The sequence below is a fragment of the Gallinula chloropus genome (assembly GCF_964237585.1).
Source record: "Gallinula chloropus genome assembly, contig: HAP1_SCAFFOLD_760, whole genome shotgun sequence".
NCBI lineage: Eukaryota > Metazoa > Chordata > Aves > Gruiformes > Rallidae > Gallinula > Gallinula chloropus.
In genome coordinates this window covers 843-14,244 of record NW_028168161.1, presented here as the reverse complement: position 1 = coordinate 14,244, position 13,402 = coordinate 843, and the positions used below count along the sequence as shown (strand labels likewise).

Below are 13,402 nucleotides of genomic sequence, written 5' to 3'. Positions count from 1 at the left end.
ATGGGGGTCAGGGGGACGGGGGGACATTGGGGGGCCGGGTCCCTGACCTGGAAGCCGGCCATGGCGAAGGCGGCCGCCATCTCCCGGTCGCCGTTGCTCCCCTCCTCCCGCAGCACCGCCACGCGCGGCCCCGGCAGCTCTGCGGGCGCCCGCGTCACCCACCCACCCACGGGGCCACCGGGGGCCACCGGGACCACCCCCACCCACCATGGACCCCCCGGGGCCACCGGGACCCCCCCACCCGCCACGGACCCCCTGGGGCCACCGGGACCACCCCCACCCACCATGGACCCCCCCGGGGCCACCGGGGGCCACCGGGACCACCCCCACCCGCCACGGACCCCCCGGGGGCCACCAGGACCCACTGGGACCCCCCCCACCCCGCCACGGACCCCCCGGGGCCACCGGGACCACCCACCCGCCACCGACCCACGGGGGCCACCGGGACCACCCCCACCCTGCCACAGATCCCCTGGGGCCACCGGGACCCCCCCACCCCACCACGGACCCCCAGACCCCCCATGGCCCACCGGGACCACCCCCACCCACCCACGGACCCCCCGGGGCCACCGGACCACCCCCACCCACCATGGACCCCCCGGGGCCACCGGGACCACTCCCACCCACCACGGACCCCCCGGGGCCACCGGGACCCCCCACCCACCACGGACCCCCCGGGGGCCACCAGGACTACCCCACCCACCACGGACCCCCGGGGGCCACCAGGACCACCCCCACCCAGCCATGGACCCCCAGACCCTCCATGGCCCACCAGGACCACCCCCTCCCCTGCCACAGACCTCCCAGACCCCTGTGACCCCCAGACCCCCTGTGACCCACCCATGACCTCCAGGAACCCCAAGACCCTCCATGACCTCCATCACCCCCAGACCCCCCTATGAGCTCCAGGAAGCCCAAGAGCCCCATGACCCTCAGACCCCCTGTGACCCCCCATGACCTCCAGGAACCCCAAGACCCTCCATGACCCCCACGACCCCCTGTGACCCCCCATGACCCCCAGACCCCCCCTATGAGCTCCAGGAACCCCAAGACCCCCAAGACCCCCAGACCCCCTGTGACCCCCCTGTGACCCCCCATGACCTCCATGACCCCCTGTGACCCTCCCCATGAGCTCCAGGAAGCCCAAGACCCCCATGACCCTCAGACCCTCCATGACCCCCATGACCCCCAGACCCCCTGGGAACCCCCAGACCCCCTGTGACCCCCATGACCCCCAGACCCCCTGTAACCCCCCATGAGCTCCAGGAACCCCAAGACCCCCACGACCCCCTGTGACCCCCCATGAGCTCCAGGAACCCCAAGACCCCCGTGACCCCCAGACCCCCTGTGACCCCCAAGACCTCCATGACCCCCTGTGACCCCCCATGACCCCCAGACCCCTTGTGACCCCCATGACCCCCAGACCCTCTGTGACCCCCCATGACCCCCCATGACCCCCAGACCCCCTGTGACCCCCCATGACCCCCATGACGCCCAGACCCCCTGTGACCCCCCCATGACCTCCCATGACCCCCAGACCCCCTGCGACCCCCCCCCCATGACCCCCAGGAACCCCCAGACCCCCACGACCACCCATCCCCCCGTCCCCCCCGCCCCTCACCCATGTGCCGGAGCAGGGGGGGCTCCTCGAGGGGGTCGAAGGTGAGGCTGAAGGCCGGTCCCACGCGCCGCCGCAGCCCGGCCTCCTCCTGGGCCACGCAGGCGGCGGCCGCCTGCTCGCGCTCCAGCCGGAAGCTCGTCTCCTCCCAGAGCGCCCGCAGGTCCCCCACGGGCTCCGACAGCACCGGCGCGCCCGCCACGGCCACCTGCACCTGCCACGGGGACACGGGGACAGTGAGGGGTGAGGGGGGACAGTGAGGGGTGAGGGGACACGGCCACGGCCACCTGCACCTGCCACGGGGACACGGGGACAGTGAGGGACATGGGGACACGGGGACACGGCCACCTGCACCTGCCACGGGGACACGGGGACAGTGAGGGGCGTGGGGACAGTGAGGGACATGGGGACACAGCCACCTGCACCTGCCACGGGGACACGGGGACAGTGAGGGGCGTGGGGGGGACAGTGAGGGGTGTGGGGACACGGGGACACGGCCACCTGCACCGGCCATGGGGACACGGGGACAGTGAGGGGCGTGGGGGGACAGTGAGGGGTGAGGGGACACGGGGACACGGCCACCTGCACCTGCCACGGGGACACGGGGACAGTGAGGGGTGAGGGGACAGGGACATGGACACCTGCACCTGCCACGGGGACACGGGGACAGTGAGGGGTGGTGAGGGGGACAGGGACATGGGGACACGGCCACCTGCACCTGCCACGGGGACACGGGGACAGTGAGGGTGAGGGGACAGTGAGGGTGTGGGGACACGGCCACCTGCACCTGCCACGGGGACACGGGGACAGTGAGGGGCGTGGGGACACGGGGACATGGACACGGCCACCTGCACCTGCCACGGGGACACGGGGACAGTGAGGGGCGTGGGGGGACAGTGAGGGGTGAGGGGACACGGCCACGGCCACCTGCACCTGCCACGGGGACACGGGGACAGTGAGGGGCGTGGGGACACGGGGACATGGACACGGCCACCTGCACCTGCCACGGGGACACGGGGACAGTGAGGGGAGTGGGGGGACAGTGAGGGGTGAGGGGACACGGCCACGGCCACCTGCACCTGCCACGGGGACACAGGGACAGTGAGGGACATGGGGACATGGGGACATGGGCACCTGGACCTGCCACGGGGACACGGGGACAGTGAGGGGCGTGGGGGACAGTGAGGGGTGAGGGGACACAGGGACACGGGGACAGTGAGGGGCGTGGGGACAGGGACACGGCCACCTGCACCTGCCACGGGGACACGGGGACAGTGAGGGACATGGGGACATGGGGACATGGGGACACGGCCACCTGCACCTGCCACGGGGACACGGGGACAGTGAGGGGCGTGGGGGGACAGTGAGGGGCGTGGGGACAGGGACACGGCCACCTGCACCTGCCACGGGGACACGGGGACAGTGAGGGGTGAGGGGACAGTGAGGGGTGTGGGGACAGGGACATGGACACCTGGACCTGCCACGGGGACACGGGGACAGTGAGGGGTGTGGGGACAGGGACATGGACACCTGCACCTGCCACGGGGACACGGGGACAGTGAGGGGCGTGGGGGGACAGTGAGGGCGTGGGGACATGGACACGGCCACCTGCACCTGCCACGGGGACACGGGGACAGTGAGGGGCGTGGGGGGACAGTGAGGGGTGAGGGGACAGGGACACGGCCACCTGCACCTGCCACGGGGACACGGGGACAGTGAGGGGTGAGGGGACACAGGGACATGGGACACGGCCACCTGGACCTGCCACGGGGACACGGGGACAGTGAGGGTGAGGGGACATGGGGACATGGGGACACGGCCACCTGGACCTGCCACAGGGACACCAGGACATGGGGACAGTGAGGGGTGAGGGGACACGGGGACACGGGGACACAGGGACAGTGAGAGGCATGGGGACAGTGAGGGGTGTGGGGACACAGCCACCTGGACCTGCCATGGGGACAGTGAGGGGCACGGGGACATGGGGATGTAGGGACACCAGCCATGGCCACCTGGACCTGCCACAGGGACACCAGGACACAGGGACAGTGAGGGACAGGGGGACACGGCCACGGCCACCTGGACCTGCCACGGGGACAGTGAGGGGCACGGGGACACGGGGACACAGGGACAGTGAGGGACACAGGGACACGGGGACACGGCCACCTGCACCTGCCACGGGGACAGTGAGGGACACGGGGACAGTGAGGGGCACAGGAGCTCCTGTCCCACCACGACACCACGGGGCCACGGGGGTCCGACCTGCAGTTCTGCACCCTCACCCCCACCCCATGCCCACAGGTAGGGTCCCCCCCCGCCCCCCGCCAACCCCCGTCCCCAGGTGCCCCCCCCCTGCCCGCCGCCCCCCCCTGTCCCCAGGTGCCCCCCCGTCCCAGGTGCCCCCCCTGCCCCCCCCCCCCCCGTCCCCAGGTGCCCCCCCCTGTCCCCAGGTGCCCCCCCTGTCCCCAGGTGCCCCCCCCCGTCCCCAGGTGCCCCCCCCTGTCCCCAGGTGCCCCCCCTGTCCCCAGGTGCCCTCACCGTGGCATCGGGCCCGTAGGGGCCGCTGTGGCCGACGGGGACGCAGCGCACGCCGGCCTCCTGGTAGCGGCGGCACACGGACACCGCGGCGCCCACCGGCACCTCCAGCACCAGCCCCGGCTCCTCCGCGAACAGCACGGCCAGCGCTGCGGGACCGGGACAAGGGGCGGTGGGCGGGGGCAGGGGGGCAGGGGTGGGGGACAGGGGGATGGGGACATTGGGTGGGGGACAGGGGGATGGATGGGGGGACGGTGGGTGGGGTACAGGGATGGGGGATGGTGGGTGGGGAGAGGGGGATGGGGATGGTGGGTGGGGGACAGGGGGACATCGGGTGGGGGACAGGGGGGTGGGGGATGGTGGGTGGGGGAGAGGGGGATGGGGGGACAGGGGGTGAGGGACAGGGGGATGGGGGATGGTGGGTGGGGAACAGGGACAGGGGGATGTGTGGTGGGGGACAGGGGATGGGGGGATGTTGGGTGGGTGATGTGGGGCAGTGGGTGGGGGGACAGGGGGACGTTGGAGATGGGACAGGGGGATGGATGGGGGGACATTGGGTGGGGTGGATGTCCCAGCCGGGTGTCCCCAGGGGCGTCCCAGGGGGGTGTCGGGGGGGTATCCCAGGGGGTATCCCAGGGAGTGTCCTGGGGAGTGTCCAGGGGTGTCCGGGGGGTGTCTGGGGTGTCCCAGGGGGGTTCCCCCAGGGGGTGTCCCGGGGGGTGTCCGGGGGGGTGTCCCGGGGGATGTCTGGGGGTGTCCGGGGGGTGTCCAGGGGGGTTGTCCCGGGGGGTATCCGGGGGGGTGTCCAGGGGGTATCCCGGGGGGGTGTCCAGGGGGTGTCCGGGGGGTGCCTGGGGGGGTGTCCAGGGGGTGTCTGGGGGTGCCTGGGGGTGACTCACGGTCGGTGCCGGGGGGGTCGCTGGGGATGTCGGCGCGGAGCCCGCAGTTCCCGGCCATGCCCATCTCCAGCAGGCAGCCCAGCAGCCCCCCGTCGCTCACGTCGTGGCCGGCGCTCAGCGCCCGCTCTGGGGTGCAGGGGGGTCAGGACCCCAAAGCCCTGCACCCCGAACCCTGCACCCCAAATCCCTGCACCCCAAAGCCCTGCACCCCAAAGCCCTGCACCCCAACCCCCTGCACCCCAAACCCCTGCACCCCAATTCCCTGTGAGGTCAGGCACCCCAAAGCCCTGCACCCCAATCCCCTGCACCCTGATTTCCTGCACCCCAAATCCCTGCACTCCAAACCCCTGTGGGGTCAGGCACCCCAAATCCCCGCACCCCGAACCCCTGCACCCTGATTCCCTGCACCCCAATTCCCTGGGGGTCAGGCACCCCAATTCCCTGCTTCCCAGTTCCCCCCAGCACCCCCAAACTCCATCCCCACAACTCCCCTCCAGCCCCCCCATACCCTCTGCACCCCAAATACCCCCAGCACCCCCAAACCCCAGCCCCCCCACCCCAAATACCCCCTGAACCCCCAAACCCCCAACCCCATCCTCCCAACCCCCCCTGCCCCCCAAATCCCCCCAGCACCCCCAAACCCCAGCCCCCCAACCCCCCCCACCCCCTGCACCCCAACACCCCCTGAACCCCCAAACCCCCAACCCCATCCCCCCAAACCCCCCTGCACCCCAAATCTCCCCAGCAACCCCAACCCCCAAACACCCCCTGAACCCCCAAACCCCCCAACCCCATTCCCTCAGCCCCCCCACCCCCTGCACCCCAAATACCCCCTGAACCCCCAAATCCCCCCAACCCCATCCCCCCAACCCCCCCACCCCCTGCACCCCAAATACCCCCTGAACCCCCAAACCCCCCCAACCCCATCCCCCCAGCACCCCCAAACCCCAAGCCCCCCAACCCCAAATACCCCCTGAACCCCCAACCCCCCCCAACCCCAGCCCCCCAACCCCAAATACCCCCCTGAACCCCCAACTCCCCCCAACCCCAGCCCCCCAACCCCAAATACCCCCCTGAACCCCCAACCCCCCCAACCCCCCCCCCAAGCCCCCCCCAGCACCCACCCTGGATGAGGCTCTGGGTGAGGCGGAAGGCGGCCTCCAGCACCCCGGGGTCCTCCAGGTCGGGGCAGGAGTCCCCCAGCTGCGAGAAGACCTGGGCCAGGGCGCTGCCCCCCAGCCGGTGCCGCCCCGGGTTCAGCTGCACCCACAGCAGCGCTCCTGGGGGACCCCAAAATCCATGCCAGGGGCACCCCAAAACCCCTCCCGGGGCGGGGGTGGGGTCACAGCACCCACCACCAGCACCCCAAAAGCCCAGGGGGGTCCCCACCCCCCTGACGAGCACCCGGGGGATGCCAGAGGTGCCCCCCCCCCCCAGGGGCACCCCGAAAGCCCCTTGGGGTGCCCCGTCCCAGCCGGGGGTCCCCGGGGGTCGCTGACCTTGGCCATTGGGACACTTGAGGTCGGGGGTGACGGTGGCCGTGATGTCCGGGCAGACGGCGTAAGCTGAGACCACCAGGGTGCCTGGGGGGGGCAAGGGGTGACCGGGGGGTCATGGGGTGGCATAGGGGGGCACCCATGGGTCCCTGGTGACGTGACACCCACCATCGTGGTGTGGCACCCATGGGTCCCCAGTGCCGTGACACCCATGGGTCCCGGTGCTGCGGCACCCACCACTGTGCCATGACACCCATGGGTCCCCGTGCCATGACACCCATGGGTCCTGGTGCCATGGCACCCACCATCGTGGAGGTGGCACCCATGGGTCCCTGTGCCGTGACACCCATGGGTCCTGGTGCCCTGGCACCCACCATCCTGGTGGTGGCACCCATGGGTCCCCGTGCCATGACACCCATTGGTCCTGGTGCCGTGGCACCCACCATCCTGGTGGTGGCACCCATGGGTCCCCGTGCCATGACACCCATTGGTCCTGGTGCCGTGGCACCCACCATCCTGGTGGTGGCACCCATGGGTCCCTAGTGCTGTGGCACCCACCATCGTGGGGGTGGCACCCATGGGTCCCTGTGCCATGACACCCACCCATGGGTCCCTGGTGCTGTGTCACCCATGGGTCCTGGTGCTGTGGCACCCACCATCATAGTGGTGGCACCCATGGGTCCCTGTGCCATGACACTAATGGGTCCCCAGTGCTGTGACACCCATGGGTCCCCGTGCCATGACACCCATGGGTCCTGGTGCTGTGGCACCCACCATCGTGGCGGTGGCACCCATGGGTCCCTGGCGCTGTGGCACCCATGGGTCCCTGTACCATGACACCCATGGGTCCCCAGTGCCGTGACACCCATGGGTCCCTGGCAGTGGCACCCGTGGGTCCCCACCGCCCACCCCACCCTCCCAGCGGTGCCGCGACCCCCGCGACCCCCCCCCCGGCGCCGCCGTGGCGCGCGCGGGACTCACCGGGCGCCATGACGGTCTGGGAGCCCACGCGGGCGGCCATGCTGAGCGAGTCCTTCCCGCCGTCCACGGCCACGCCCAGGCGGTGCAGCAGGGCCACCAGCCCCCCGCACGCCGCCACCAGCGCCCCGCCCTCCGCCCCCGTCTTCGCCCCCCACATCCAGTTCCCGGAGCACTTCACGTCCTGGGGACACGGGGAAGGAGGGGGTGGGGGGGACACTGAGCCACGGCCACCCTCCGTGGGCACCCCGCGGCACCGCAGGGTCACCGTGGCCATGTCACCGCGGGGGCACTTGGCTGAGCTGGGGACACACCGTGGTGGTGCCCCCACGGCGCCCCGTGGCCACGCCGTGGATGTGCCACCATCATCCCCCTGGTCACGCCATGGTCATGCCACCATGGTCCCCCTGGCCATGCCATGGTCACACTGTGGTCTCCCTTGGCCACACCATGGCCATGCCACTATGGTCCCCCTTGGCCACGCTGTGGTCCCCCTTGGCCACACCATGGCCATGCCAGCATGGTTCCCCCTGGCCACGCTGTGGTCCCCCTTGGCCACACCATGGCCATGCCAGCATGGTTCCCCCTGGCCACGCTGTGGTCCCCCTTGGCCACACCATGGCCCCCCTTGGCCACACCACAGACACACCATGGTCCCCCATGGCCACATCACGGCCACACCATGGTCCCCCCTTGGCCACACCATGGCCACACCATGGCCCCCCTAGACCACACCATGGCCATGTCACCATGGTCCCCCTTGGCCATGCCATGGCCACGTCGTAGTCTCCCTTGGCCACACCATGGCCACACCATGGTTCTCCTTGGCCACACCATGGCCATGCCAGCATGGTTCCCCCGGCCACGCTGTGGTCCCCCTTGGCCACACCATGGCCATGCCACCATGGTCCCCCTTGGCCACACCATGGCCATGCCAGCATGGTTCCCCCTGGCCACGCTGTGGTCCCCCTTGGCCACACCATGGCCCCCCTTGGCCACACCACAGACACACCATGGTCCCCCATGGCCACATCACGGCCACACCATGGTCCCCCCTTGGCCACACCATGGCCACACCATGGCCCCCCTTGACCACACCATGGCCATGCCACCATGGTCCCCCTTGGCCACACCATGGCCACACCATGGCCCCCCTAGACCACCCCATGGCCATGTCACCATGGTCCCCCTTGGCCATGCCATGGCCACGTCGTAGTCTCCCTTGGCCACACCATGGCCACACCATGGTTCTCCTTGGCCACACCATGGCCATGCCAGCATGGTTCCCCCGGCCACGCTGTGGTCCCCCTTGGCCACACCATGGCCATGCCACCATGGTCCCCCTTGGCCACACCATGGCCACGCCACCATGGTTCCCCCCCCAGCCACGCCGTGGTCCCCCTTGGCCACGCCACTCACCCGGAGGTCGGTGATGCGCGCGAAGACCAGGTTGGTGAGCGCCTCGGTGAGCGCCAGGCGGGCGCCGGCGGCGGGGTCCAGCAGCCCCTTGATGGGCTGCTCCCCCAAGGCCGTGGCCGCCCCCACCGTGTCGAAGTGGGACAGGGCCACCACAGCCACGTCGGCCAGGGGCGTGTGCAGCGGCCCCACGCACTGCTGCTGCGCCACCAGCCCCGTCACCGAGCGGTCCACCTGCCCCGGGGACAGCGGCGGGTCAGGGGGGTCAGGGGGGTCAGGGGGGGACACGGACTGGGGGGGCTGGGGGGGGTGGGAAACAGGGGGGGACGTGGCATGGGGTGGGGGGTGGGAGATGTGGATGCGACAAGGAGGACTTTGGGGTCACGAGGTGACACCAGAGGGGCTGGTGGCATCGGGGACACGGGCAGGACTGTGGCCACCGAGGGGGTTGGGGAGGTGGGGGACATGGGGGGATGTGGGGGGACACGGGGGGACATGGGGGGACACAGGGGGACACGGGGGGACATGGGGGGACGTGGGGGGACACAGGGGGACACAGGGGGGACATGGGGGTGGGGGTGGCCACTGGGGATGCAGGACCCAGCGAGGTCCACGGGGACCTGGGGGGATATGGGGGGGACACGGGGGGATGTCGGGGGACACGGGGGGACATGTGGGACATGGGGGACGTGGGGGGACACAGGGGGATGTGGGGGGGATACGGGGGGATGTGGGGGGACACGGGGGGATGTGGGGGGACCCAGGGGGACACGGGGGGACACGGGGGTGGCCACCCAGGGATGCGGGACCCAGCGAGGTCCACGGCTGGGGATGGGGACCTGGGGGGATATGGGGGGGACACAGGGGGATGTGGGGGGATGTGGGGGGACACGGGGGGACATGTGGGACATGGGGAGACACGGGGGGACATGGGGGGACGTGGGGGGAACACAGGGGGATGTGGGGGGGATACAGGGGGGACACAGGGGTATGTGGGGGGGATACAGGGGGGACACAGGGGGATGTGGGGGGATACGGGGGGATGTGGGGGGACCCAGGGGGACATGGGGGGACACGGGGGACACAGGGGGATGTGGGGGACACAGGGGGACACGGGGGACACAAGAGGACATGGGAGGATGTGGGGGGACACGGGGGGATGTGGGGGGATGTGGGGGGACTCAAGAGGACATGGGGGGACATGGGGGGACGCGGGAGGACCTGGGGGGACACAGGGGGACGTGGGGGTGGGGGTGGCCACTGGGGATGTGGGACCCAGCGAGGTCCACGGGGGGATGTGGGGGGACATGTGGGGACACGGGGGGACATGGGGGACACGGGGAGACACGGGGGGACACGGGGGGACGTGGGGGGAACACAGGGGGATGTGGGGGGGATACAGAGGGACACAGGGGGATGTGGGGGACACAGGGGGACCCAGGGGGATGTGGGGGGACACGGGGGGATGTGGGGGACACAGGGACACGGGGGGACACAGAGGGACATGGGGGGACACGGGGGGATGTGGGGGGGATACGGGGGGATGTGGGGGGACCCAGGGGGACCTGGGGGGATGTAGGGAGACACGGAGGGACGTGGGGGGACACGGGGGGGCATGGGGGGATCCAGGGGGACATGGGGGGACGTGCAGGGACACAGGGGGACATGGAAGGATGTGGGGGGACACGGGGACACACAGGGGGACGTGGGGGGACACAAGGGGATCCAGGGGGACTCGGGACAACACAGAGGGACAGGGAGGGACCTGGGGGGACGGGGGGATGTGGGGGGACCCAGGGGGCCCCAGGGGGCCCCGTGGGGACGCGGGGGGACGGGGGTACCTTGTTGGTGAGGTAGCGCTTGCTGGCCACGGCCGGGAGCCGCAGGACCCGCTCCAGCGCCTGGCGCACCGAGAGCCCCGGGGGCAGCGCCAGCGGGCGCAGGGTGGGGGGCACCCGCTGCAGCACGAACTCCTGGGGGTGGGACACGGGGGGCCCGTCACCGGGGGGGCCCCGGCCCCAATGGGGGGTCCCCATCCCCGCTGAGGGGTCCCCATCACCATGGGGGTCACCAGCTGGGGTGTCCCCACGCGCCCCAACGTGGGGGTGGGGGTGTCCCATCACCAGGGGGTCCCTGTCCCCATTGGGGGTCCCCATTGGTGGTCCCCACTCCCACTGGGGGTCCCCATCCCCACTGGGGGGTCCCCATCACGACGGGGGTCCCCATCACCATGGGGGTCACCAGCTGGGGTGTCCCCATGCCCCCCCAACGTGGGGGTGGGGGTGTCCCATCACCAGGGGGTCCCTGTCCCCATTGGGGGTCCCGGCTCCCACTGGGGGTCCCCATCCCCGCTGAGGGGTCCCCATCCCCACGGGTGTCCCCATCACCATGGGGGTCACCAGCCGGGGTGTCCCCACGTCCCCCCAATGTGGGGGTGGGGGTGTCCCATCACCAGGGGGTCCCTGTCCCCATTGGGGGTCCCGGCTCCCACTGGGGGTCCCCATCCCCACTGAGGGGTCCCCATCCCCACGGGTGTCCCCATCACCATGGGGGTCACCAGCTGGGGTGTCCCCAGACCCCCAACGTGGGGGTGGGGGTGTCCCATCACCAGGGGGTCCCTGTCCCCATTGGGGGTCCCGGCTCCCACTGGGGGTCCCCATCCCCGCTGAGGGGTCCCCATCCCCATGGGGGTCACCAGCCGGGGTGTCCCCAGACCCCCCAATGTGGGGGTGGGGGGTGTCCCATCACCAGGGGGGGGTCCCCATTTGGGTGTCCCCCATCCTTAGGGTGTCTCCAACACCCCTGGGGTCCCCCTGGGGTGCCCCCCCACCCCTCACCTTGCGGGGCATCTTCCCCAGCACCCACTCCAGCTCCAGGTTGACGGGGGTGGGCAGCCCCTCGTGGGACCCCCCCTCGGGCACCGGCGCCTCCAGGTCATCCACCAGCACGATCTGGGGGGGGGGGGGGGGTCAGTGGGGCTGGGACACCCCCAAACTGCCCCCACCCCCCCTCCCCAGGCACCTTCCTGGGCCCTGGGGACCCCCAAAGCTCCCCTCGCCCAGGGGCGCCTCCAAAAGCCACCCCAGGACCCCCCTGTGTCCCCCCCCGGGACCACGGCCCATCCCCGTGGCCCGTGGCCCTGGGGGTCGTGTCCCCACCGCCCCCTTGTCCCCATGTCCCCAGGGGGTCCCCTTGTCCCCACATCCCCATCCCGTGTCCCCACGCCCCATGTCCCTCATCCCACATCCCCATCCCATGTCCCCATGTCCCCACACCCCCACATCCCCATCCCATGTCCCCATGGGGTGTCCCCATGTCCCCACACCCCCACGTCCCCATCCCGTGTCCCCGTGGTGTCCCCATGTCCCCACATCCCCATGTCCCCCTTGTCCCCACGTCCCCATCCCGTGTCCCCATGGTGTCCCCAAGTCCCCCTTGTCCCCATGGGGTGTCCCCATGTCCCCCCATCCCCATGTCCCCCTTGTCCCCACGTCCCCATCCCGTGTCCCCACGTCCCCCGCGTCCCCATGGTGTCCCCACATCCCTCATCCCATGTCCCCATGGGGTGTCCCCACATCCCCATCCCGTGTCCCCATGGGGTGTCCCCATGATGTCCCCATGTCCCCCTTGTCCCCACGTCCCCATCCCGTGTCCCCATGGTGTCCCCATGTCCCCCACGTCCCCGTGGGGTGTCCCCATGTCCCCCCATCCCCATGACCCCCTTGTCCCCACATCCCCATCCCGTGTCCCCATGGGGTGTCCCCACGTCCCCATCCCATGTCCCCATGGGGTGTCCCCTTGTCCCCACATCCCCATCCCTTGTCCCCATGGGGTGTCCCCTTGTCCCCACGTCCCCATCCTGTGTCCCCACGTCCCCCCTTGTCCCCACATCCCCACCCCGTGTCCCCATGGGGTGTCCCCACGTCCCCATCCTGTGTCCCCATGGGGTGTCCCCACGTCCCCATCCCGTGTCCCCATGGGGTGTCCCCATGTCCCCCGTGTCCCCGTGGGGTGTCGCCCCATCCCCCCCGCCCCGGTGCCGCCCTCACCCTGCCGTCGCCGGTGACGGTGCCGACCACGCAGAGGGGGCAGCGCTCGCGGGCCGCCAGGCGCCGCAGCAGCCCCAGCCCGCGCGGCCGCACCAGCAGCGCGTTGGACTCCTGGTACTCGGCGCCCCACAGCTCCAGCACGCTCAGCGTGGGGTCCCCCAGCTGCACCACCCGGGGGGGGCGTGGGGTCACCCCGGTGCCACACCCAGGGGGGGCGTGGGGGGATGGGGTCACCCCGGTGCCACACCCAGGGGGGGGCGTGGGGGGATGGGGGACACAGGGGAGGGGGGACATGGGGTCACCCCGGTGCCACACCCGGGGGGGGGCGTGGGGTCACCCCGGTGCCACACCGGGGCGGGGGGGGACGTGGGGGGATGGGGGACACAGGGGAGGGGGGACGTGGGGTCACCC

General features: G+C 71.6%; 1 protein-coding gene across 1 annotated transcript; it reads right to left on the bottom strand.

Moving 5' to 3' along the window:
• Positions 1 to 25: 25 nt before the first annotated feature.
• On the bottom strand, positions 26 to 13,153 carry PFAS (phosphoribosylformylglycinamidine synthase; the record flags this gene model as incomplete). The annotated part of the gene is made up of 11 exons (XM_084281112.1): positions 26 to 139; positions 1,622 to 1,832; positions 4,157 to 4,302; positions 5,053 to 5,178; positions 6,177 to 6,332; positions 6,552 to 6,635; positions 7,530 to 7,710; positions 8,946 to 9,176; positions 10,784 to 10,915; positions 11,780 to 11,893; positions 12,992 to 13,153. Coding segments are annotated over 11 exons (1,657 nt in total), but the record flags the coding sequence as incomplete, so codon positions are not given.
• Between the last annotated feature and the right edge of the window lie 249 nt (positions 13,154 to 13,402).